The 27,696-nt window shown below is 44.7% G+C and overlaps 1 protein-coding gene across 2 annotated transcripts in view; it reads left to right on the top strand.

The window, feature by feature from the left end:
* Nucleotides 1-11,955: 11,955 nt before the first annotated feature.
* Nucleotides 11,956-27,696, top strand: part of CRY1 (cryptochrome circadian regulator 1) — a 64,749-nt gene continuing 49,008 nt past the window's right edge. The window contains exon 1 of one of the 2 annotated variants that reach the window (XM_019489586.2): nucleotides 11,956-12,358. In XM_019489586.2, coding sequence (XP_019345131.1) covers nucleotides 12,201-12,358 — 158 coding nt within the window. In that variant the 5' untranslated portion in view covers nucleotides 11,956-12,200. The remainder of the gene's footprint in view (nucleotides 12,359-27,696) is intronic. The other variant, XM_019489585.2, reaches the window with a different exon arrangement.

The raw sequence follows: 27,696 nt of genomic DNA, 5'->3' as shown, positions 1-27,696 counted from the left end.
GGCGGGGGAGCTCGTGCTGGGCTGGCGCGGGGCAAGCGCCCGATGTGTCCGCTGCCAGCGAGGAAAGGCTCGTGGCCCCTTGGCCGTGCAGGTGGGGCCGCTGAGGGCAAGAGGTGGTTTTACACTTACCCATGTGGCCGGTGGCCATTAGATTCTAATAGAATTGTCTAATAGAAGTACAATTTCTGATAAAAAATCCATTTCTAATAGAAAGGCAGGGGGGCACCAAGGTGCCTTTTGCATGGGGGGTGAGGTGGTGTTTGCTGCGAGGCCAGCGGTTGATGGACCAGGGAGCTGACAGCAGGGAGAGGGTGCTCCTAGAAGTGGGGCACAGTGGAGGAGGAAATAAACCTGGCACTAATACTTGGTGGGTGCAGGACCCTCCAGAGCCAGATCAAGGGAGCAGGTCTGGTTACTTGGGGAGAGATCAACTGAGGCTGATCCAGGCCCCTGTGACCTCAGCCTCACCCAGTGTCCCAGCAATGTTGCCACCAGCTCCTTGACCCAGGCTGTAGAGCACCCAGAGGGGCTGTCCCCCAAGGAGGCCTCCAAGATGTGACCTGTGCACGGGAGGAGGTTTGAGGAGTGTGGTCGGTGCTACACCTGGGGCAGTGCAGACCTGGGCCAGACTCTGCATCATCTCTATTTTACATTGATGTAACTCCATTGATTTTGAAATTAGTCCTGATTGCCATCAGTAGGTGCAAGGAAAGAGACTCTGGCTCTATATAGCTCACAGTTGGTAGTAAGACAGCTGCTAAGTCCCTATGCTTTAATTTACTGGATCTTGCAGTAAAGGGAGAGTCACTCTGCAGCATTAGATATGACTTTCGTAGGCTAACATTTATGTGCTGATTTATTATCTTCACTCCAATTAAGGAGGACAGAAGATGGTATTTTTGGCTGATGAAGAATCGCTTAGGTTCATATTTCACCCGCCTAATAAAATAATCTTTCCTACTGCTAGGAATAGGAAATATTCAAAGTTAAGTCACTGAGGGCTGTTTGGCTGAGAATCTTATTAAACCCATTAAGATGAAATTAAAGTTATAAATCAAGCAATATCCATTACTTCAAAAGATTATAATAGTGTGGTTATTCAATAAACATTTAAAAATAAGGCTATTCAAGGAAGTTTCACAAATAAGAATAACTTCCCATTAATATATCCAACCTGTCTGCTGCTGAATATGGCTCGCTGTCTACAATCCCTGGCCCTATAAAAGACTATAAAAGCCGTTATTTCCTCCCTTCCCCCTTCCCAACCCTAATGTTTTTTTCTCTGGTCAAAAGACCCAAAGGTGTCACATTGTTCAATCTCAAAGCTCCTATCCATCATGAGAACAAGAACAAAAAACCTCATCAATCATCCCTTCTCAGACCAGGCATCTACTACACTGACTCTTTTTGATCCAATCCATTAGCCAGATTTAGGTTGTTTCCCTTAGGTGGAGAAATTGATGCTGGAGTTGATAATATGTGATGCACATTATTTGCTAATAAACAAGATTGAAAGGTCTGGTGCCTAAACACAGCAGAAATCCCAATTGTGTGGTGGATGGGTCCAAGTTTCTTTCAAGCAGTACTTTCCCCCCAGCAGTGCACTCTTGGCCTCTTTATTTTTTTTTTCCTCGGGGTTTTGCTACAGGTCTGTCTGGCCTTGTTTGAGGCTTCTTTACTTCTTCTTTATGTCTTTTTCTTCTCTCTCTCTCTGTATATAGAGGGACAGAGCTCCACCGATCAATGCCCTAGCCTGGTTTGCTATCTATCACTCTCCAGAGAACCCCCTGGGCCACATGGCTCAGCTTATGTTCAAGCCATGCCATGTGTCTGGGCTTTAAGTGGTGACTCCTATTATTTCAGCCCTCTGGATCTTCTAAGTACCTTGATTACATTATCCTGAAAGAAGAGTATAACAACAATTATATCTGCCAGCTTTGGTTAGATCTTGGCCAACCTTCCAGCATCCAAGTATCTCCTGTACCCACTATTGGGGAACAGACTTTGAGTAATAACACTCATAAAGTCCTGGAGTACACCTGTCTCTACAGTGCCTTTGTTACTGTGCCGTCATTTAGGACTTCCTTTTGGAAGTCCTAAATGACGGCACAGTAACAGCCCGTAGTGTGCCATGCCAACAACACAGGGAACTGCGATTGGTGGGGGGGGGGGTTGCCGCTATGTTGCTGTAGCAACATGCTATACTGAGGGAGCAAGTTACTACGGCGACATAGCTGCAGCATCACAGTTTGTGACCACTGATGCTAGGTCACCGTAGCGCTTTGCTACGTCACCATAGCATCTTGTGTAGACGTGCCCAGTATGTTTTAACCCGCGTTGTCATTGTTCTCATTCCCTGGTGAAGGGATCAAGTTCAAATAAACAGTTGTTGGCTTAACAGCGTGTTGTCATTGCTGTGACAGGGTAGCTTCCTCTACTTCATAGCTAATCTATGGTATAAACCATCTTTTAGTAGAACAACTTATTTTTTCTAGGCCTATGGTACCAATCTTTCTTTGCCAAGTGGCTTTGCCTGTCATGATCGCACTGTTGAAAATAGCTATTTCTTTGGGAACACGCCCTGTGGCCATTCAGACATAAACCTTTCTGTGGCTTGTGTGAAATTAAGAGCTCTTACAGAAAAATAAGTGTTCCACAGTGTCTGTTTGACTTCCACACTTATGTTCTAGCATGGAAAAATGACTGATGTTTCAATAGCATTTAACCACAATCCTGATTATGAATGGCATGCTTGCCAACAGTAGGGCAGGGGAACAAAGTTCTAGAAAACCCTCTTTTTTCTTTTTTTAATAAAAGACTGTAAGCTGTCATTTTTTTTCTTTTGTTGCTCACACTTTCACAATACCTGTATTTCTTCTCAGACCCTGCTCTCTGGTCTCTATAATCCAACAATAAATTTGAGGAGTGAGGAGCTGTTGGGATCTATGGATATGACTGACAACTTGAAGACTAATTGCTGCCACGCTCCCTCTGCCCTCTTCTTAGAGGTGTTAGAAGTTTAGATACAGTGAGATGGCGGGCTCTTTCTGTCAGTTGGAATACACTTCCAAAATATGCCAAGCAATTTAGCCTCCACTGATTTTTATTGGAATCAAGGTGTGTACAACCCGTGTCAGACTGAAGTGAAGAGAAAAAAAAAGTCTTCATAAAACATTTACAATGGAAAAGCATTTTGTAGGGTTTCTTTGTACCACATCCTTAGTTCTATATTTTTACTAAATCAATATGAAGTATATCTCATCTATTGAGGCCTGACATTTAATCTAATATGATTTCTACACTACATCTACTTTTTTAAACTAAAAAAAACTGTCTGGAATTTAGAAAGACAGAATTGAGTGGCATTTGAGCACATTTAAATATGCAGTTGCTGCCACTGGGTACTACACAGGTAGATAGCCTATAGTCTTTAGTGTTGTAATTTGGTTATGAAAATATGAACTTGCATAAGAAAGTTATTTAAAATTCAACTCAACATTCCCAATAACAATGACCACTTATCCTGTATTTTGGAGCATCCTCTATTTAGTGGTAAATGTCCAGTAACTTATATACATACAGTAAAGAGGTATTGTGAAGCATTTGATCAGATAAATGTTTTCAGTATCAATCTTACAGGAATATAAAGAGGCTTTTGTATTTTGCACTTGTCTTCAGAATAAGCTGTATTGCTTTCCTCCAAAATAAGCTGTATTCTTCCATTGGCTCCAATACAATATCCAGGGTGACAAGTGGGATCATTCAAGTACCTAAGTGAGATTTATTTTGGTATGGTTGTACTTCATTTCCTTGAAATGTAGGTTGCCACCTTATTTCCAACTTCCCTGCAGTGTTCTATATCTCTTTAAAAAAAGAACAAATTGATTACTTTGTGTTAACCAAAGAACTGATGTCTGACTCATAATGGCCCAAATACATCAGTTTGTACTGCAGCAAAAGTAGTACACACAGACTGTAACAGCTCTTCTAAGGGACTAAGATATTTGGAGCTAGCTCTTGAAAGTCTTAGAACCATTTGTGCTCTTATTAAAATCTAGAGCAAAACTTTCATAGACTTAATTGAGAAGAGACCTGGACCCACAACCACTGCTTAGGCACTGAGAGTCAGAAATAACTTGTATAGTCCCAAGTATTAAAGGGCTTTAATTATGGCTAGGTCCTGTGGCTTGCTTGTTAATAATATTTCATTACATGAAATATCTGTGTTTCATGCTGCCTGTCCCAAAAAAGGCTCAAGGGTAGTTTACACTAAAAAACAAAATAATTTATCAATGCAGTTAGCAATAACCTATAGAAAAAAACTTCCCAAATGATATGCCAGGTAGGGACCTATCCAAATTGCAGCAGAAGTGTGCTGCACAGCGGCTCCTTTAATCTTGCTCTTTTGCTGGACCTCCCCCACCTCCCCCCACCGCTGATTGGTGGAGGGGCACCAGTGGCACTGTTGCTTGCTGCTGATTGGCTGGGAGACAAAAACCATGGTTTTAAATATACTGCTGCTTTTGCCTTCTGGCTGATCAGCAGTAAGCAGTGGGGCTGCCAGGGCCCCTCCACCAACCAGAGGCAGGGGGGTATGTGGCAAAAAGAACAAGAGTAAAGGAGTGGCTGCACAGCACACTTCTTACATGATTTAGGTAGGTCCTTACTTATAGGTCAATGCCACTGCTTAAAACTGTGTCCAGAAAACTACTGGAAGCCAGTGCAGACTCTGGAGTACTGGAGCAATGGGCCTGTGGTGGCCCACCTCCATCAGAAGGCTGGTTGCTGCATTCTGCACAAGCTTCAGCTTCCAGATGATCATTGACAACAGCCTCATCTAGAGTACATTGCAGTAGTCTAGCCTTGAGGCTACAAAGGCATGGATGACGGCTAGATCCAAAAATGAAAAAGTCTTGTCACCACATGTAGTTGGTGAGACGTGCTTCTAGCCATTGCTGCAACCTGAAGGTCCAGGAGCCATAGGTTGTTAATCTGAGTGACAGAGGGAGGCTGAATCTCATTAGTGATGAATGCTCCTATTGCTCTCAAGTCATGGAGTTTGCCAACCACTATTGTTTTGTCTGGATTTAGCCTCAGTTTGCATCCACTCCTAAACTGCAGCCAGGCACTCTGTGAGCATGTTTACACAAGGCGCTGACTGTGCAATAGTATTAGGCTACTGCACAGTAGTGTCATAAAAAAGGCATTCACTCATACTATTGCACAGTAAGTTGGGTTGCTGCACATTTATTAGTATTTGCTTATATAAGTACTAATAAATGTGCAGTGTACTAAAAAATGTGCAGTAACCACGGCCCAGTAGCATCTCATGTACACATGGCCTTTCTGTGCATGCGCATGCTTTTTACTTAAAGAAAAACAAACATTCAATATAGAAAATAAGTATAATTATCAGCTTTTAAAACAATTTTTAAAAAGGAGACAGGAAATGTAAGGTGTGAGTTAATTTCTTTTTAGGAAACAAGCAAAGGCAGGATATTCTTGCCTAATTATTTCTATTTGTAATATGCATATACTTCCTGTTGTTGTCCACTTTTGCTTAAGGAAAGGAACAAAACCCATAGAAACGTTTTAAATGCATAAAAGAAGATGGGGTTAGTTATAGCTGTGTTTGTCTCCGGACATAGGCAGACAAGGTTCTTTAGGTAAATGTGCTATCTTTTATTAGACCAATTAAATAGTTGGAAAAATTGTTCTTTACAAGCTGTTGGAAACAAACACACTTCTTCAGGCTTTCAAAACTACATAAACTGCAGCTCTTAGAATATGAAGTACCACACTGGATCAGATCAGTTTGCTATCTAGTCCAATATTTTTGTCATGGACAAAAATGCAAGAGGATGCAAGAAAGCCTGCAGTTGTCAGTTAAGGTATAATCTGACCCCAACAGAAGTTTCCTTTCAATCCCCAATGGTAATAAATTGGCTTAGTCCTCAAGCACAAGGGTTTATATCCTTTTTAAAACCTGTGATTTTCACTTTATTTGGTATAAATTCTGCATATTTTTGTATCCATATAAACGTCTAACCCATTTTGCAGCTCTTGGTTCAGTTATCCTGTAGAGCTCTGCTATAGTGAATAATTTGCAGCAAATGAAATACCTCTTTTTATCAGTCTTGACTGACTTCCATCTTGTTTTTGTATACAGGGTGAATACACAATTTCAGTATATCTTTTTTGTATATTATCCAATCCCTTATTTGTGTTTGAAATTCATCAAGCAACTTGTTTCTCAGATGCATAGTTCTCAAATGCTGTTCAAAGTCTGTCTCCTGTAATTACACCCTAAAAAACCCCCCAACACATTAAACATCCCCTTAGAGAACATTGCAGAATACCCAAAGCTTTTTTTTTTTTTTTTTACAAGTTTTGCCTGTAATTCTAGTTTTAATAAAAGGTAGGCACTTTTAACTTGTTACCTTCAAAAAGAACTTCCTGTTTTGCAATGATAGCTGAGTCAATATAATAAGTAATACTCAAGTGCATTAAGCACTGTGATTAAGCACAGCTTGTACAGGGTACTTCTTGCAATGTGACCTATTTCAATTCACAGATTCTTTTCATCCTCACACCTTTTGTGGCACCAAGGTTCTATTTCAGATCTCTTTGATTTTGTTCTACCTCTTACCATAAAAATGAAGCCTGAGGAGGTGAAGAGAAGCATCCTAGGCCTGGGTTTATGTTCATTTGCAATATGTGAACGCGGTTTCAAAGGACTCTGATACCCCACGAATGTTACAGAAATAAGGAATGTGAACATCATCAAAACCAGTCATGGGTGTCTTAAGCATGAAGGCGGGGAAAGAGTACCTATGCCAATTAAGCTTCAGGTGTGTAACCAAGGGGGCACATGCCAGGTGCATTGGTAGATGCTGCCTGGGATGACTCTCACTCCCCTACCCCTTGTCTTATGTATTCTGATTTCTGTCTCCTTATCCTCTGCTTTGTGCACATCCTTTCACAGCATCTGATGAAGCTAATTTAGGTTTGTGAAAACTTGCATGCTCAAGAAGCTTCAACTCTGGGTCTTTCGAGTAAGAGAAAACAACTTTGACGATTTTGAAGCCCTTGACAGCTTTTTGGCTGAAAACGAATTGACACTGAACGGTGGTGTGAAAATCAAAGAACACTTGCTGCCACTCCAATCTCAGTTTTGCCAGTAGTTTCCTGAAATGGGCAATGAGAATGGGTGGATTATGTAACCTCTTGGTAACAGACAGCAACTCTAGGTCCTGCCTGTAAAAGGACTAGTAATTACTCCAGATTTCCTGTGAGGGGGGGGGGACTGAAACTTGAATTGAGACAGCACCTTGGTTCTGGTTGAAAATAAACCTGGTTCTGATTGAAAATAAACAAGGGGTACCCTGATCTGACAGATAAGGCCATTAAAGTGTTGATGCGGTTCACCACCAGTAAGGAAATCCTGAAACAAATTGGGTGTCGAAAGCAACCTAGGACTGAAATGGTCACTTATCCTACCAGGGGTGTTGGTCTAAGGCAGGGGTCTGCAACCCCCGCTACGTGTGCCGAGCATAGCACGTGAGGACATTTTCCTTGGGACGCTTTGGGGCCAGGGAGGCAGCAGCTGTTTGCAGCCTCCCTGCTACAGCCGCCCCAGCTCTGGGTAGCTGCTGCCAGCCTGGAGCCCGGGGTGCTCCCAGCTGGAAGGCTGCAAGCCCTGCTGGGAGCAGCCCGGCTCCATGGCTTTCAACAGCTACCCAGACCCTGGGCTGGCTGCAGCTGGGAGGCTACAAACTGCTGCCGCCTCCCTGCCCCCGACCCCGGCGCAGCCCCAACGGGCGCAGTGCCGGCACCTGCTGCCCCGGGCCGGGAGACAGCTGAGGCTGGGGCCGGGGCGGGAGGGCAGCAGCTGTCTGTAGTCTCCCAGCTGCTGCCGGCCCAGGCTCTGGGTAGCTGCTGATAGCCACGGAGGCCGTGCTGCTCCCAGCAGCTAGCCGGGACGATGGAAGCCCTGCTGCAAGCAGCCCGGGCTCTGTGGCTATCAGCAGCTACCCAGACCTTGGGCCAGCTGCAAACATCTGCTGCCTCTCTGCCTCGGCCCCAGCTGCCTCCGGGCTCTGGGGAGGCAGCAGATACCGGCGATGCTTCCCCGCTGTACTGTCCTCTTCGCTGCTTGTGCAGAGCAGCGTTGGAGCCCGGCGCGGCAGGGAACAGCGGGGGCTCAGGAAGCTGCCTGCCACTCCAGACTCCCCGTTGCCCTGGCCATGCTTTCCCTGCAGGCGGGGGCAGCAGCAAGGCTGCTCCTGTGCACGCAGGCGAAGTGTGCCCTGGGCAGCGTGGAGCTTGCAGCAGTAGGCAGCTTCCCTGCGCGGCCCCTCTCTGCGCTGCCACTCCGGGTCGCACACGCTGCGCTCCGGAGGGCCCAGGGGAGGGCAGCAGGGCTGGGAGCACAGCGTGAGCGACCCAGAGCGGCAGCGCACAGAGGGGCCGCGCAAAGAAGTTGCCTGCTGCTGCAAGCTCCGCGCTGCCCGGGTCACACTTCCCCTGTGTGTATGGGAACGGCGTGGACACCACGCAGGGTTGTGCCCCTTGCTGCTGCCCCCGCCTGCAGGGGAAGTGTGACCAGGGCAGTGGGGAGTTCAGAGCAGCAGGTAGCTGTGCACCCCGCTGTGTCCTGCCGCGCCGGGTTTCACATGCTGCTCTGCAGAAGCAGCGAGGAGGGCAGCACAGCGGGGAGCACCGCGGGTATCTGCTGCCTCCCCAGAGCCCGAGGCCGGGAGGCAGCTGGGGCCAGAGCTGAGAGGCAGTGGATGTTTGCAGCTGGCCCAGGTTCTGGGTAGCTGCTGCTAGCCACTGAGCCCGGGCTGTGGTGCAGGGGCTTTGGGTGGGGGGCAAGGGGCAGCAGGGCTGGGGGGCAGGGGGTTTAGGTGGGAGGCAAGGGGCATGAGCAAGGCATCCTGCCATATACCCCCTGCCCTTGTTTTGTTTTTCTGTCATGCTGGCACTCTAGCACCTTCCAAGGTAGGCATTGTTGGTTTTTTGGGCACTCCAACCAAAAAACATTGCCTACACCTGGTCTAAGGACACAGGCAGATTAGGTTCTTTGGGTAGGTGTGATATTTTAGATTTCATAGACATTTGGGCTGGAAGGGACTCCAGAGGATCATTGAATCCAGCCCCCTACCCCAGGGACAGGAAGTCAGCTATGGTCAAAGAATCCCAGGAAGATAAGCATCCGAATATGTCTTGAAGGCATTCAAAGTGGGTGCTTGAATTGTCTCTGGTGGCAGTCTATTCCAAACCTTGGGGACTCAGACAGTAAAGAAGTTCTTTATGTCCAGCCTGAATCGTTTGCGGCAGAGTTTGTGACCATTTCATCTTGTCATCCCTTGGCGCTCTGGTGAACAGACGTTTCCCCAGATCCTGATGAGCACCCATGATAAACTTACAGGTAGCCACCAGATTGCCCCTGAGCCTGTGCTTTTCCAGCCTGAAGAGCCCTGTGGCTCTCAGCCTCTCATCATAAGGTCTGTTCTCCTGACTTCTGGTTGTGCGCGTGGCTCTCCTCTGCACTCTCTCAAGCTTCTCCACATCCTGTTTGAATTGTGGAGCCCAAAACTAGACACAGTCCTCCTGCTGCGGCCTCACCAAGGCCAAGAACAAGGGGAGAACGATGTCCTGGGATTTGCTTGAGAAGCATCTATGGATGCAAGCCAGCATTTTGCTCACTTTACTAGCTGCAGCATCACACTGAAGGCTCATGTTCATCTTGTGGTCAATGATGACCCCCAAATCCATTTAATCTGTAACACTAACCAGCGTAGCACTGCCGAGCCTATAAGCATGCTGCAGGTTTTTCCTCCCCCGGGTGGAGAACCTTGCATTTTTTGGTGTTGAACACCATCAGGTTCTTGTCTGCCTTTTTCATGAGCCTGTCAAGATCTGCTTGGATCACCCTCCTGTCCTCAGGTGTGGATGCCTTACCCCAGAGTTTGGTGTCTTCAGCGAACTTGGCCAGTCCACTTCTGACACCAATGTCTACATTATTGATGAAGACGTTAAATAGTATAGGCCCTAGGACAGATCCTTGAGCCATCATGTTGCCGTCAGCCAGTCTGTTAAGGATGGCCTCTTTGATAATCTTTTCCAAGACCTTTCCCAGGGTAGAGGTCAGGCTGATGGGCCTATAGTTTGCCAGATCCACTTTCCTCCCTTTCTTAAAGATAGGCAGCACATTGGCCTTCTTCAAATCTTCAGGCACTTCACCAGAGTGCCAGGAGTTCTAGAAGATCCGTGCCAGGGGCTGGGCTATGACACTCGCCAGCTCCTTGAGTATCCTGGGGTGTAGATTGTCAGGGCCAGCTGATGTGAAGGTGTCCGGCCTCTCAAGGTGTTCCTTCATGAGGTCAGCATTGATGGAGGGCAACGAATCTCCCTCACCCGGGCTTCCCTGACTCACAGTGGGCAGGGGTGTCCCATGGGACTGGTGAAAAACTGACGCAAAGTACCCATTTAGCAAGTTTGCTTTTTCCTGGGCACTGGTTGTCAGTTGTCTGATCTGGTTCAACAGGGGTCCAATGTTCCCTTGCTTTTCCTCCAGCTCCCCACGTATCTAAAAAAGGACTTTTTATTGTCCTTGATACTTGTAGATAGCTGGAGTTTCATGCAGCCTTGGCTTTGCTGGTCTGCTCTCTGCAGGTCTGGACCAGAGCAGAGTATTCCTCCTTGGTGGTGGATCTAGTCCTTCATCCTTTGTAGACTATTTGGAAGAAAGTTCTTGACAAACTTTCGGGCACAAACCCCCTTTGCTGAGCACAGAGAGCAGAGTCTCCCAAATCTACAGAAGCCTGAAGAAGGGTGTCTGTGCCCAAAAGATGGCAAAGAACTCCCCTCCCCCTGCAACTATTGAGTCAGTCTAATGAAAGAGATCCCATCTACCTCCCCTATCAAACCTTCACATGCTTTCTTGCCAAGCAGCTCAACCATCTCACTAGAACCGAGGACAAAAGGGTGAGCTCACAACGTGGTATGCTTTTTCTTATTATTTTTAAAAGTGCGTCAGTAATTATCTACTTATGTCCCCTACACCCGCAGCAGAGTCCCAAAGGGGGCTGCCCCCCATTTATAGTTTCTCAGGGGCTCTGCAAACGAAAAAACGTTGACAACCACGGAGCCCAACTCGCTCCTGCCTCCCTGCGCCGGCTGTGGGAACACAGCAGCACCCGGCCCTAGCCCTCCCCCGTTATTCCCGGCTGTCCCGCCCTCCCCGTGAAGGGCACGGGAACTGGGTCAGCCGGCACCAGATGTACCGGGTCCGGATTAAAGGGGGCAGGGGCAGACGGGGAAGTCTAGCTCGCGGGTTACATCGCCACGCCCCCGCACACCTTTTCTCCCCCGCACATTGGGGGAGCGAGCACGCGGAGTCGCACGCGGCCGCAGGGCTGTGCTGAGAAAGGGGCGGGGCCTGCCGCGCAATTATGTAAGCGCTTGCGTGGGCCTCACCCGCCCCGCCACGTCCGCAGAAGAGGGGGAGACTGCGCATGCGTGCAAGCCCCCCCCCTTCGATACGCATGGCATTCGCTCCACCCCCTCAACCAACCACAAGTGCCGGCGCGCCGCGGCTCTGGCGCATGGGCACAAGCAGCAGCTCCGACGCCTCGAAGCCCCGTGCTCATCCGGGCTTCTGGTAGGGGGCGGGGCCAAGCCCGAAAGCCCCCCCCTCCCTGTTTCACTCCGTTCCCTCCTTTTTCCATCCAGGAAGCTTTGCCTCGGGGGCGGTCGAGGCACGGCCTCGCTACATTGCTCGCGTCTCAGTGGCTACCGGCCCTCGGCGCCACGCCGAGCTGCCCGCCCTCTTCTCCTGCCCTCCTCCTCTTTGCTTCTCCCCCCACACTCCGGGTAGTAAACACACTCGAGAAACGTGATGGCCGGGGGTCACGTGGGGCGGCGGCAGCCAATGGGGAAGCGGGGACGGGGCTTGGCCGCCGGCGCAGATCGGGCGCACGGGTACAGGGCGAGCGGCGCGAGCTGCAGGGTCCCGCGCACACCACCAGCCGCCGCCTGCGCGTGACCGGCCGTTGTGCTGCTGAAAGAGGGGGCGGGGCTCTGCGCGAGCGACCCCCGCGCGGGGGCTGTTGCGAGGAGATGCGGCCCCTGTCGCCTGCCGCTGCCGGCGTGAGGCGCGGCCCCGTCTGAGGGGATCCCTGCCCGGGCCTGCCATGGGGGTGAACGCGGTGCACTGGTTCCGCAAGGGGCTGCGGCTGCACGACAACCCGGCGCTGCGTGAGTGCATCCAGGGCGCCGACACCGTGCGCTGCGTTTACATCCTCGACCCCTGGTTCGCGGGGTCCTCCAACGTGGGCATCAACCGGTGGCGGTGAGTGCGGGCGGGGAGGGGGCACCCTGACCCATGGCTGCTCCTCGGGCCCCGCGCGACGCTTCCTTCCCGGCCTGCGGCTCCGGGGACCGGCGGTGACATCGCCCCACTGCGCGCGCATATGTGTGTGTGCGTGTACGTGTGTGTGTGTGTGTGTGTGAGTCACTGCAGGGCCCGCTGTGCCAAAAGCGGGGAGGGGGGGATGGCAGCCCCCGGGCCGTGACAGCAGCCCACAGCACAGGAGCCTGCCCGTCCCCTGCCTCGGCCGGCGGCTGCTGATCCACCCACGTGGGGGGGGGAGGGGAAATCCCGCCGGCCGCCCGCAGAAGCGGCTTGTGGGCGCTGAGATGTGCAGCAATCGCTGCTCGGGAGCGGGTCCGCGCCTGCCCGGGGTCTCCTCGGGGCCGGAGCCGCCATCGGCCTCCCGGCGGCGGGGGGGTCGCGCATGGGCCGGGGCCGGAGCCGGGGATGCCGCAAGTCTAAATGGGGATATCTTTGCACGGACTGAGCGCGTGGACGGGTCGGGTGCGATCCCTCAGCGGCCGGGTTTGGTATTGGCAGGGGGACTTTCAGCTCTGCACTTCCTGAGCCCAGCAAGGGGCAGAGCTCAGTCGGGTGGAGCAGAGACTGGCAGCCGGATCAAAGATCAAGTGAGGGAGAGAGGCAGTACAAAGCGTTACTTACATTTGTTCTGCCTCTGTGTCTTCAACAAAGTAAAATAAGATTGAGAGCCACCTCTGCACTTCCATAGCTGTCTCTAAAGGTTGGCTTGTTTTTTTTTTCCTGTTGCCCTCCTGAGGAGGGGAACTTGATGCATTGATGTTCATGCAGCTCTGTCCATGCATTGGCTCCAAGCATGGGGTTAGTTGAATACTAAAAAAAATGAGCTTCTGCAGGATTAGACATGTGGTAATAACGTTATTGCACTTCACAAAAGACAGAAGTGAAGTGCATAGAGGTGAAGGGACCTACCCAAAGTCAAATGTGTGACACAGTTGAAAGAACTTGAGGCTTCTGGATTTAGTGTCTTCAAGGATATCTTTCGCTAACAAGCTAACTTTTAAAAACATGTGGAAGTTGTAAACTTCTGCTCCCTCTGGTCATGTCTGTAGTCTTGATGGTAGAAAAATAAACCTTTCCCATGATCCTTCATTTTAATGGTTAATACACCACCAAACTAACAACTGTAAGACCTAAAGCCAGTTGTTTTTGGACACTTCCCTTAATCTAAGCAAGATCAGCTTCAGTCACTTTACAGGCATTTTTTGAGCAAGTGCTTTCTAATTGAATTACAAATCTTATGGCTTTATAAGTGATTCGGTTCTTTGAATGAAATACATGTGTTGCTGCCAGACTTTTAAAAGACAATGGTACCTTGCCTTGTAATCATCCTGTCTGTTGGCCACTGGGGCAGATTTAGAAGCAGAGGGCAAGTCAGGCTTCACAGTGCTGTACGTACCCTAAACTCTGAGGTAGTACAAACACTGTTAAGCCTTTGGATATACATAATACCCAGAAAAAGCAGATTGTGGCATACTTCTGCTTGGCAAGTTTTAGTCTCTAGGAAGTCAGCACACCAGAATCCAGTGACCCAGGACCAAGTGTTTAACTCAGTGGACTTGGCTAAAGAAAGTGTAGACTTTTTAATACTAATGCTAATGTCCTTTGGTTGTTTGACAAATGTTATAATAAATGATTCTCAAGTTGTAATATTTACATGTACCTACCAAAATTAACCTTGATGACGTAAAAAACGGGGGGGGGGGGGCAGTTTATGCGTGTACTGAAGAGATCTAAAAGGGAGAAGGTTGAAAAAGAAGCAACATTTCTTTTTATTTTAAGGAACCTTATCTACTCTACTAATCCTTCATCTTTCCAACAAACTTGTTCTATATACAGAGCAGCACCTTCTTTGAAACAGTTTGAACTTGAATGCTCATAATCCATGTGATATGCTTTGTAGTTCTGTACTATGGATTTTTTAAATTTAAGTTTCTTAAAGTAACAGCTATATCCTCCTATCAAGAGACTGCTTTTATTCGGAACAGACTTTAGTTTACCACAGTGAGTTTCATATATTTTATTTACTCAAATATAAGACAGTTTTTTCCCCCAATCAGCATGGGGAGAAAAGCCACTAGAGAAATCTCACTTACAAGGAAACTGCATTAAACACACCGTCTATCATTAAACTGCTGCTCACAGCAGCACATGCTCAGTAAACCAGATATAAAGTTGATTAAATGCAGCCAATGCTGAGCATGACTATAAAATACATGGCCTACTTTGGGTAAACACACTGATAGAATCTACTGCAAGGATAGGTTAGTGCAACTTCTCCAAATCAGATGTGTGGTAGTGCCCATTGGGTGCAGTCCCCCCCAGTGCCGACTCTTTCAACTCATGATAAGCTACTGCATTGTATACATGTCAACTTCTACTTGACTCCCACACTGAGTTGTGCCTTTCTTTTCTATTTCCAATGATTTCTGTTTCTTCACCTGCCTTAAGTGTCTGGTAGACATTCCCAAATGGTTCACCCAGAATCCCTGTTGCCTCCTCTCTCATCCTCTCGTACGTGATTAGTGTGGGCCCCCACTCCATCAAGTGGAGCCAGACCAGGTGCCCTGGGCCTCATTTGCATATACATTTTTGGAGACTTCCAAAAATTGAGCATGCACAAAATTTATAAAAATGGCCTTTCCAGCTTGTGTAGCTATCATTTACCAACTGAAATTGAAAACTGAGCAACTGAACTCTGTGGATACTGGCTGACAGCCTGTTTCTCTACTTATATTTATGTGGGCAAGGATATTGTATGGGTGAAAAACCCATCTCTGGAAAACTAAGAGCTGATGCACCCGCAGTAGCTGAAGTGTAATACTTTCCTTAATTTAGTTTTCTGCTGTGACTTTACAATGTAATTACAATGTAATTTTCCTTTAATGTGACTTTAGAATTGAATTGAGGGAGGTTCTTAATTTGAGGAGAGCTGTGTAACCAAGTTTTCTTCTTAAAAATAACTGGACTGGTGACTCAAGTTTCATTTCTGTCGCCTTTGGTTAGAAAGCGGTACATCAGGAGTACCACTAGTGAACTTTCATCCGTCTTTTTAGTCTGGCTAACACAGTGGCATTAAGATTATTATAAGTTGTGTAAAATAAGAAATTTACTGTTACTAGTTTGATTTTATTTAATTTTTTAAATCTGGAAAAGTGTGTGTGTGCACGTGCCTGTGCACTTGGTGAATGGGAGGAGCCTCTCTCTGTTATTTATGTAACGCTTAAGCAAATTAGTATTCTTATATATGTCATTGGGTACTGTTTATATTTAACCAGTAACATGGACTCACTGACCTCCTTTCTTCCAGAATTATGACTAATAAATGTAAGGGCCTTTTGTTGGTCCATCTCCCGCTTTTGATAACTTATCTTTCAAATTGTCAGTTGGCTCCTAAAGTGTTATTGAACATTAATATCCAAAACACTCATCTTATTGAACATTAATACTTACCGGTTCTAGATAACATATCTTTAACTTTATCATAAATGTGGGCTGCCTGGCAAAATTAATTAAATATGTTTAAGAATTGATGAGTAATGGGGCAGGAAGATGCAAAACAGACAGTTACTTAACATGTTCTTAACTTGCCAACTGCCTTTAGCTCTTGGCACCAGGAATGTGGTGGTGTTTGTTTCTGGCAGTGACATGTTAGGAGAAGTAGCAGCTTACCAGTCAGAGATTCTACTTGCTGATGAAGCTCTAGTTAACCTTTCTTACCAACAAAAGATGTGCATTTCACTTTGGAGAGGGACAATAATTTCAGAAGAAACCTAATGATTGATGTTGAGGAGTCCTGAATAACCCCTCGCTTGTTTTTGCTGTGGTGGGTATGTCACTATATTCCTCCTTCCAGATACTGTGATCCCAGAAGCTGTTCAGTCTGAATTGCAATGATTATTGTTTGAGCAAAACAGATTGAGGGACAGTTTCAAGGGAGATGAGATGCATAGGCCAGTGATCTGATCACACCCAATGCTAATAAGGCGACCCTAGAAAAGAACATGGCTCAGTTTCCCTGCCCCCTGCTGACTTGGACAAGAAATCCTCATCTCAGAGGAAGGGGTGGGAATACAGAAATCTGAACCTGAACTGCATAAAACTCTGCCATGCAAAGGAGTGGGAGTGTGGAACTTGCCTCAAACCCTGAGGATGGACTCTGAGGGCCTTGAGACCTTGCCACCCCTAACGAGTATGTCTGCATATTCTCTGCTGTACATATCAGCTCTTGTTAATATTTCCTGATCGTTGACACCCCAATAAACCAATGTATAGTTTGGAGGAACTTGGTTTGGCTTCTTTTGTACTTAGGGTAAAATAAAAGCTCGCTTCCCCCCCCCCCCCCCCCCGAGACATTCTGGGTGTAACAATGATAGGTATTTTTTCTCAAAATATATAGGGTTACTTACAAGTTTTAATGTATACATTTTGAAGGGGGGGTAGGTTATGATTGGGTTAAGCCTATTTTAATCTTTTTCATACAACTATTCTTTTGAACATGTTTACCTAATGGTTTTAGCAAAGAATACAGATTGGCAATTCATGCTAGATTTGATTTCAGAATGCTAGTAAATGGTTTTAGTCTGTACTGTCTGATACTGAATGACATTGGGTAAAAAGGGTATACTGAGTACAGATTGGCATTTCACGACAGATTCGATTTCAGAACAGTGGGAAATGGTTTTACTCCATCCTGTCTGATTCTGAATGACAAGGGATATATTGATCCTGGAAATGACAAGGGGTATATTGATCCTGGCATGTGATTTTTCTCCATAGTCTGCACTTCAAAAACTTTTGGCTGTCTGCTCCGACTGTTTGTTTTTGCATATTGTGTGTTGTACCTCTGGTTCTTTCCTCAAGTATAACTATAGGTTTGTTTGGGTTTTTTCCTCTTTCAAAGTAATTGCGTTCTAGAATAATTTTACAAACTGTATGAGTGGGAGTTTGTTTAGAAAAATTAAAGCATAAAATGTTTGTTGGGTTCTTGGATTTCTGTCAGAGGCGTTCTTTAAATTTTCCCTGCCATACTGTTTTTCTCACTGAGAACAACTTGTAATTTCAGTGGCTCTTATGAGTAAATGATTTCAAGTGTAGAGCACTTGGTTTAACTTGGGAGCTTTAAAATATCATATCGCAATATATTCATTACCTAAGGCCAGGTTTTAGATAGACATACATAAATAGGGACCTACCTAAATCATGGCAAGACAAAGGTTTTTCGTGGCCTGCTTGCCATGCATGTATCCAATTTCATGGGCATTTTGTGGTGGCACCACCCCTCAGTGATGATTGGTGGAGAGGCCCTGGTGTGGGGAGGAGGAGGAAGGATGAGGGGGCAATCACCATCTTGATTGCTGGCTGCTTTTTTGCTTCCCCACCTCTTGGTGCTGATTGACAGAGAGGCCTGGGGAAGCATGGGGGAAGAAGGACGAGGGGGCAGCTGCCATTTTGTATGCTGCCTTCCTGCCGCCCTGCCAGCTAGCACCTTCCTTTCCCAACAGTGAGGAGCCAGCATTTTATTTTTATTAAGTTATTTTGTTGTTGATTTTTGTGGATTCTGCAGACAATCCTGGATTTTGCAGTTTCTGCAAAATCTGAGAAACTACAGGTTAAGTAGGTCCCTATGTATTAAAAATAAGATCCTGTAGCGCACTCATGAAAAACAAATCATCATCTTTGGAGTCCTTTCTATTTTATTTCACTGAAAGGATTGTGCATCTTAAGATCAGCTGCACTTCAGTGTTACCTTACATATGAAATCTTGGCACTTCTGGGGATGAAAGTTTTGCTATTTGTATGAAATTTATCCCCTGTCATCTTTGGTTATGGATGCATTAAAGCCTGTTGGGTTTAATATAATACAGTGGTTTTCACTGCTCCTGGGCGGCACAGGCATGGGGTGGTGGGTGGCAGTGCTCCATGCCTGCCCACCTGCACGTACCCCCTATCACCTTCCTAAGCACCCCCGGGGGTATGCGTACCCCTGGTTTAAGACAGCATGAATATCAACTTTTTGCTGTCTCCTAGTCTCCATTATAGTTGACTGAAATTGCTGTTTGCTTGAAGTATGGAGACTCATATCCACATTCATCCAAAGGTGAAAGGAAGTACATAGGTTAAATCTTGCAGAAAGGAATTGAGTGACTAACTTGTTCATGTGTGCCAGTTCTTATTGGACAGTTTATTATTTTCTAGTTGGATTTTATAGTGTTTTTGTATTGCCCACAAGATCGGTCTCTGAACTCCTTTTTTTCCTTCCTAAAATAGGAAGATGAGGGACTTGAAGGGGAGGAAATGCATGATCAATGATATCCAGGTCAAAACTTCTTTTCATGCCTTCCATCTGTAATATAGGCATATTGTGTGTTGACCTCTGAATGTAGTAAATACCATGGTGAAGTGGGCCTTGAAATCCTTAGTTTTTCTTCTTCTCTCTCTTTCTCCACAAAAAATATGAGAGAGAATTTCCTTTTCTTGCCCAGTTTTAGTTTAACTAAGCATTTAGTAGTTTGCCTTTTTTACTTGAGCAGGAAGAAGTGACCTTGTCTAGAGTTTTCCCTGCTGCTGCTAAGACAGGAAGGTTTATTTGCAGAATGATAAACTAAAAACTGACAAGAATGACCTATTTATTTATTTATGCAATTAAATCTTTTGAAAAATATCCATGAGGACTCAGCTTGGAGGCTGTTTATTCTCAGTGGACCTGAAGCCAGCTTCATCATTCATGCAGTCCTGAATATCAGTGCATCTATAAAAATGTTTTCCTGTAATCAGTTATGTAGTTCATATATGACAGTATCAGAAAATCACTGTTTTTGAGCCAGTTCTTTAAATCTCTGTCTAGGTACCGTGTCCAAACAGGATGCTGGTGACTGTGGTCTTCCACAGATCTTCTCTTCTCTTTGAGGCATACAGAATTTCCAGTGTTGATACATGCATCTATTTGGATAGATAGATAGATTAATTTCTTTAAACAAAATTATTTTCTAGTTAGCCCAAGGAAGGAAGTTACCATTTTATGTATATACCTTTTTACTGTATATCGACATCCAGTTCATGAACTGGATCTTAATACAAAGAACTTGGTAATGGCTCCTGAGTAGTATCATATAAATATTACATGGAAACTTATTAGACTAAATCAAACTTCCTGACTCAAGACAATTTATCAGTAGAAAGTAATATTGCACTTGAATGTGCCCTCAATTTCTGGCAAGCTGCCAGTTACTTGACCAAATAGTGTATATTTGTTATGAGAAGTTGGGTTGCCATGAAGGACTATGCATTTTCTCCTGTTTAGGGTTGTTGTGGAACAATATAAATCTGTGTTCTGCAATTAACTTCTTGGTTAGCAAAGTAAATTCCTTATTTGAGGAAGGTCTGAGTTATTTCTTCTACAGTTAAGTGGAATGGCAGAATCGGCATGCATTGGAATTGATCTGCTTTCACCGTTAATGTGCCTAAATATAATTACTTCAGAGTTCTGTAAGTACAACGAAGAAACATGCAAGTTTTATTTTTAAAGGTTGTGTCATTTTTTGATACCTCCTCATAAAGTTTAACAACAGTTGTCTTTGTAATATAGGTAGGAAAGAACTGTATTCCTGCCACTTGGGTAAGAACTTCATGCTGTTTGGTTTTAATATATTAGTATATCATACATACCTGCATGCATGTGCAGCTTTGAAAAACTATAGGATTAACCTTAAGGAGGAGGAAACATTATTTGCCATAGGCCAGATCTAGTGGTTCCTTGTGTTAGTTTAACTGTGATGGAGGGAGGAGGTGACAGGGGGAAGCATAAATTCAACGTATGTACTCTACATTTCTGCCCTATTACTATTTAGCACATCAATACAATTGTAAAGTTGTAGCATTCTCTCTTGCCTAAAAGTATTTTTCAGGTCACCCTTTAAGCAATTGTTTACACTGTTTTTGTGATGCCTCATGCAGAGACAAAGGTTGGAAGATAAAGAAAGTAGGTCAGCATTGCTCTAGTAATGTGTTGAAAATGTGAGAACTGAAACTGTCGCAGGAAAAGTCTACATTAATATCTAAAAATTCAGAATAGTTCTGAATCCAAAAGCATATGAAATACTAGTGAATAATGCTCAGGACCTTTGAATGTTAATACAAATTGTGTTTTCTCTAGGGTCCAGCCATTTGGGGGGGAGGGGTGATACATATCTTTAAAACAAAAATTCAAACACTGGAACAGAAATAAATAGATGAAAGATCTATCTGATCATCTATCACTCTAAATCATATTTCCAAATCCATGTTAAAACTTAAATTTTCAGGAATGCATTCAGAGACCAAACTACTGCTCTGTGTTGGTTCAGAGTCCTTTTGGAAAATTCACAGAACCGATTTACAGCGGTAAGAGGGAAACATGTTGACATCAAGAACAGAAAAGACTTTTCAAGTTGCATGTTAGAGTCCTGGGACATGAGCAGCAGTCTATCTGTTGATGGTAAGGGTTTGCTTGTTCAGGTGTCATTAAACCATATTACTTTCATAGCATGAGTTGTTTACTCCTGGGATGACATTTAAGGCACATTGTAAATCTTTGCTTTATAAATACAGATATGAAAATGCTTTTGGGATTTATAGGAAAGACAGTAATGTGATGAAACCTAAGACTACTATAAAATTGTTTGGGTTTATGCTGATTTAAGTCATGCCCAGTTTTTTTTTTTTGCATTTCCCCTGCCCATTATGTATACATCCTTTGAAAATGAAATGTGTGCATTCCTTAATTTTTATTTGTCTGTTTGCAAAATAGGCACGTGTTTAGTCTTTCAAAACTGAAGCTTGCTTGCTTGCTTGCTTGCTTGCTTGCACCTTAACTTGGAATGCAAAAGAAACACTATAAAGAATGAATGCGTCTCATTGTGTGTTCTTCAGTGAAAAAGGTGTGATATGCCATGTTACCTCTCTTCCTCCCCAACCCTCACCACCCCCATGATTTGCACATGCAATAAAAATGAGTCCTCCCATATGTGGCCAAGTCTTAAAAGTGCTATATTTACAAAGAGAATTTAATGTGAGTTGCTTGCACGGCTTCTTAACTCCACATCACTAGTTTCCTGACACTTAAGGATAGTTGTGTTGCATCAGGTTTACACACCTTGGGTTCAGTCCAGTAAAAGATACGAGTACGACAACATCTGTCTTTCAGGTGCCTGGATCCCACAGTAGAATCTAAAGCCCTTATGAATGTGCCTAGCATCATTGGAGAGTGTATACAGAGAATTTAGCGCTACTAGGTAGTATTCAGATCTGAATACTGGCCAGCCCTGCCAGGTGGTCAGGAGGGAGAGGTACTTAAAATTAGCATGCTCAGTGTGTAGCTGCCTAGAGCTAGCTATTGGGTCAGGTTGAGGGTAGGGGTGTTTAAAATCCTGCCTCTTAGGTACATCAGGGTTGTCAGGTCATTACTCTGTCTGCTTAATATCCAGAATCACAAAACCTTTCCTGAAAGTTGTCTTCTACATACCATTTTTTTTATTTATTTATTTTTTTTATTCCCCCAAAGAATTGAGCAGGTCTCACTCCCCCTCCCCCCCCCTTCTTAAAATACAGCTGGAGGTGATAGTTGTGTCCCTTTTTATAAAATGTTAATTGTTAAAGCACTAAGCACAATCCCAAGAAGTGGAAGACCCAGGTCCAAGACCTTCCTCTGCCTGAGGTGGTTCAAACCACATGTTCCATCTTCCAGGAGTGGTTTTAAGCACTACTTGGTAAATATGGGTGTGTGAAGGGATGGTAGAAATAGTCCTGGCATTTGGTTCCTAATGTTAGTACTGTTTCAATATATGCCCAAAGACCATATGGAAAAATCAGAAACAGTCCTGGGAATAGGGATTGGTATTCAGTGTGGTCTCCTTGCAGGGGAGTGCCCTAACCAGCTTTTGTTCTCTTTCTTTCCTAACGAATCTTGAAATCTTTACCAGAAGGGTTGGAGAAAATAAACTAATACAGAATAGTGCATTGTTTTAGGTACTGTTCTAGGAGGAAAGAGAGGTGGATTTGAATCTCTGCTGCCAGAGGAGCATTTGAACTTGGTTTCCCACTGCTGCTTATTTATAGGCATCTGATCCCATTCGTGTGTCAGGTGTACTCTGACAGACTGTGCCCCTTAGGAGCCATAGACAAAGGGATACCTAGTTTCTTGACTCCAGTCAGACTTAGGTGTGAGACTGGTATTAAGCTGCTTTGCCAAGCTTGGGGCAGTTTTGGCTATGCACAGTAGTGCGACAGGTGCCTGGACAACTTTCAATAAATAAATAAATAAAAACCCACCATGAAGTCTAGGCATCTACAGGATTAGGTAGCAGCTGAGCAAGGTGATAGGCTTTGCTGTATCTGGCCCTTCAGCTGCTTCTTGTTTAGAGACTTCTTTAGCAAATGTCTTTCCCAGATGACTACTCCCATGTGATTTTGTATGTGGGCAGTTAAATGGAACTTCACAATATGGTATCCCTGTGTAGCAGTTACCAGAAAGCTCTGAAAAATTGAACTTATTGTTGGCACATTAAGTGCAGTGAGAGCCCTTCATTGCAATTTAGGAAAAGAAAAGACTGAAGGATGAAGATTGAGAAGATCTACAAGGTCCCTTCCAACCCTACTTATATGATTCTATGAATGAGATGCCAGAAATGGAGGAAACAGAACAGAAACTAGAGGATAGCTTAGGAAGGGGAAACAGACAAATAGATGGATAATTTCATTAATGGAACATATTGATTTTTTATCCTTAACGCACTATCCAAAGCATTGCCTGGAAATCTGCTTGGGCACAATTTGTTCTGTGCTGAGGTGTTATAGTATCGACTACATGCAGTACGTGACACTAAGGATCAGTAACTCTAAGGAATTTTGAAACTTTACTTATCTGAAGGGAATGCCCATGGATATATTTTTAAACTTTTAAAGGCTTTGTTTCTTAAAATATTGGATTAATTGAAGTGGTATATGGAGATTTCTTGTGCAGGAGTGCATAGGTTTTGGGCAATACCTTGATTAGGTATTTTACCCATAAAGAATGTAAGAAGAATGCTAAAGGTTAGTTTACTAAACGTTTCTCCTGCTTCACTCATCTTCCCTTGGATAATATATAGTTTTAAATATGCAAATTGAGACGTAAGTTATTACTTGGTCTGTTTGTTTGTTTTCTATATATATCACTAGATCTTTTATATATTGCACAATTGGTCTTATACAGAGCTCTCACGGGGTTAGTTGAGAATATCCAGTAATCAGTTATGTAGTTCATTGGTAGAATATCCAACCCAAAATTTAAAAAGGATAATCAGGCAAAAATAGTTATCCGTAATACTTCCTTTCCCAGGCTTTCTCTACATATTCCAAGATTTTCTGAGCATGTTTTTGTAATAGATGACAGACTTAATAGGATCTGGTATTGGGGCTTTCCCTGGGTGTTTTTTTTTTTTTAACAGATTTACTCTTTGCTGCTTACCAGTGTTCCACAGTCTCTCTCAAGTCCAGGGAATGCCTTCTTTGATAACAGTGTTGGTATAAGTGATTTTTTTTCTTCTTTTTCTCTGTATTTCAAGAACAGTTTAAATGTCTTGCAGAAATCTAAGCATACAATCTCTTCCTTTATGCTTCCAAAACTAAGGATTTTTTTTCAAGCTTTTTCCTTACCTTTTTGTAAAGGTTTCATCTACTGATAAGGTATTTCTTTCACCAGATCTCAATGATTTTCAGTTTTTAAATATGCCTCCTGAAATGTTTTGTGTGTGTATGGCTAATTTTTTTTTCCCTATAGACCAGGGGTGTCAAATTTGAATGAACTGGCAGGCCATATTTCCTGTCAGTTGTCAGGGAGTGGGTCATCTGGCTCATGTGGCTTCTTGCAGGCTGTGAGACCCACCTCTGGATTTGGGTCATGGAACTGCAGTCTTGGTGCAGCTTAGCACTCACAGAGTTAATGGGGTTTATGTTGCCACTGCTCACCCTCCTCACCTCCTTGTTTTCCAGTGCTGCAGATTTTAGTTGCCATTGTCAACCAGAGCCCTGAAATTTGGCAGCAGGTAAGGGGGGAGGCAGTGGTGGTAACCACCTGGGTCCTGGCCTGGACTGATGCAAAGGCTCTGGCAGCTGTGGCGACAGGCACTGCAGAACAGATCCAGAGATGGTCCAGATGCTTCCCTGATCCATATACTTAATACACTTGCTAATATAAACCAGTGGTTGCCACTTCCCAGGTGAGTGATTCTCATCCTTTTTAGATTCAAGGCACCCTTCTGAATTTGATGGCACCCTGCTTGAGAACCATTGTTGTATGGCCTCAGCTTATTTCAGTGGTTTTCAACTGGGGTGATGGCAGTGCTACAAGGAGGGACAGTTCTGCACAGAGCCAGATAGGGAGTGGCTGTGGCAGGAGTGCACACTTCTGTCTGCCTTAGGTTTAGCAGGTAAATCTAAGGCAGGCAGGAGTTTGTCCTCCTGTTGCAGCCTTTTTTTGGTCAGATGCTGCATGTGGGGTGGTTCCACAGTGGTTGAGAACCACCAGTCCAGATGGAGAATTATTGTTTCAGGTTCCTGCATGTATATAAATCTTGAAGTAATTGATGTTTTGTTGGGAAGAAAACTGCAGTGAGGTTTACTTAGATTTTTCTCTCTCCCTTTGGCTAGAGAGCCTTTTGTGTTGTTTGTAATCCTCCAAGGCCTCACTCAATGAAAATCTTGATCCCTGATTTTATGGAGGCTATTCATTGCTGCTTCCATAATCTGTCCGAATGGTGACTGCGCAGTAGCTCTGCCTTCTGGTTTGTGGGGGTTGTGGGGGAGTGAGCATCTCCAACACAAATGCATTGCTACTGCATGATCAGCACTTTTCCCTCCACTAGGTCTTTGTTCTGTCTTAATCCTCTCTTCTGGATTCCACCTGTGCAGCAGCTCCTGTTGCATATTGCACTTGATCAGCAGCAGAAAAGTAAAATTACAAGAAAAAAATTTAATTGTGCTGATTTAGTTTGGAAAGTGTCATGTGCAGTAGTAGGAGGCAGTAGGGATGTGCAAAACGAACCATATTCAAATTGGATTTGGCCCAAATTGATTCAATTAATTGATTTGGATCGCTGTCCTGATTCAGTTCAGCCGAATCCAAATCTGAAGTTTTGATGCTGGTTCGGAGAAGCAGCGATTTGGCAATAACACAGCTTTAAATATTTTTTCTACATACCTCAAGGCCTACATGCCAGGCGTGGCTAGTGACCGCTGCAGTGATTGTGGAGGGGGGGGAGCTGCATGCTCAGCAGCAGACCTAGAAGTGGACCAGAAGTGCTTCCAGTCCACTTTCAGGTCTGCTGCCAAACACGCAGGGGATGCTCCACCCTCATGGCTTGGTGATTGGATATTGGGGGACCCTGGCTGCCCCCTCTTCCCCCCCCCCCCACTGACCCACGAGGCACCAGTCACTAAGCAGAGTTGGGGGGGGGGTCCTTTGTGGTGGACCCGGAAGTGGACCAGAAGTCTACTTCTGGTTCTGCTGCCGAGTGTGCTGGGGAACCCCTGTGGGATGTTTCATCTACCCCAGCATCTCAGTATTCACGAGTTGCCTGGTACCTTGAGGTATGGAAAAAAAAAGATTTAAAGTTGTGTCTATGTCTGAATCATCGAATCTCTCAGAATCAATTCAGAGGGTTCAGATTTGATTTGGAGAGATTAAAAGGTCTCCTGATTCAATTTGGATTCGGAGGTTTGGCTGCCAAATCTCCGCCAAATTGAATCGGCAACTGAAGCTTCACACAGCCCCAGTAGGCAGCTGTCTTTCAACATGGAAGCCTAGGGGGATGCTCTAGAGTATTCTGTTGTTGGCTCATTTTGTCATGGATTTCAACATGTTTCTATTAATTTGAAGTTTTAATCAAGACAAGACACCAGTTAAGTTGTTTCCTCCTTTATGGGCCATCATCTCAATCCTTTCTATTAAAGTTTTCTTAAGGCATACTGTAAAGGAATTGGCATGCATCCAAAGCACCTCTAGTTTCTGGAGGGTTGCTTATAAAACAAATAGCATCTATTGTCAATTCTTCTCTCGGTAATATAGTCCAAGGCTACCTGTTTACTGTAGAACAGGGGCGGGCAATTATTTTAGGCAGAGGGCCACTTACTGAGTTTCGGCAAGCTATCGAGGGCTGCATGGCAGGCAGCCCAGGGCTGATTAATTAACTTTCTAAATTTTTTAGGGCCCCCGTGGGCTGGATAGAATGCCTGACAGGCCACATCCGTCCTCTGGGCTGCATTTTGATCACCCCTGCTGTAAAGCCTAGTGATCAGAGATCAACACTGTTGAGACATGCATTTGGAAGCATTGCTCATTTCGGCAACTTGTTGTGCCGTTTTCTTACCAGCATTTGTTTAAGAAAATTAGTTAAGATGCAATCAGTGTGGATGTGTATTAAGTGTCATTCAGTCTAAGCTAGATAAGCTTCTAGACCAATATAGACACATTGATCACCTAGTACCTGTGCATCCCAGAATTCTAGCTTTCTTTATCTTTCCTGGAAATTAAACTGCAATATATAAATCCTTTTTATAATGTTTGAGAGGTGAACTTGAAATTCTAGTTCTATGAACCTGTTGTAGTATGAGCTGAAAAGTAGGTCATTGTGGCAGGAGTTGTCCAAACAGCCTACTGGTTGCTAGAGCAACGACCTACTTTGAGAAACTCTTTTTGTTGATACATATTGAAATGATTCATATTTAAATTATATTTTAGGAATCCTATAAGGAAATAGGCAGGGTAGAAGGAATACACTGATATGAGTTGCAAAGTTTTATAGGTTTTGGGGTTTGTTTTCTTTATTTCCTTTCTCCCTAGTCCCAAAGTTATATGCTTTAGGAATGTGGAGATTAGATCAACCCAAGTATTTTCTTTCTTCTCCTCTCTTTTTGCAGAGGCCTTTCTGCACCCTACTTAGCTGTCCACTCAGGAGGACTTTGCTTTCTCTCTCAAGGCCCCACTCTCTCTACTCGGTTTCTGCTTGCTGGGCAGCTGAACTAAAGTCCCTCTCTCTAGTTGTACTGCTAACTAGAAACCAAGCCTTACTGAAAGGATTAAAGATTAGAGTTGATGAAGGGGTTAAATATAATCAATCAGTCAAGAACAGGGTGTTTCTTTATAATTGGCAGAACCTATTTTCCTATTCTCCTCCCCCCACCCCCAAGTCCCTTGCAACCTTAAAATATCTTTCAGCTGTAAAGATGAGCAGCACCAGCAAACTAGTAGTGGTACATTTGGA

The sequence above is a fragment of the Alligator mississippiensis genome, chromosome 4 (genome assembly GCF_030867095.1).
Source record: "Alligator mississippiensis isolate rAllMis1 chromosome 4, rAllMis1, whole genome shotgun sequence".
In the NCBI taxonomy this organism is placed as follows: domain Eukaryota; kingdom Metazoa; phylum Chordata; order Crocodylia; family Alligatoridae; genus Alligator; species Alligator mississippiensis.
This window is presented reverse-complemented; position numbering and strand designations above follow the sequence as displayed.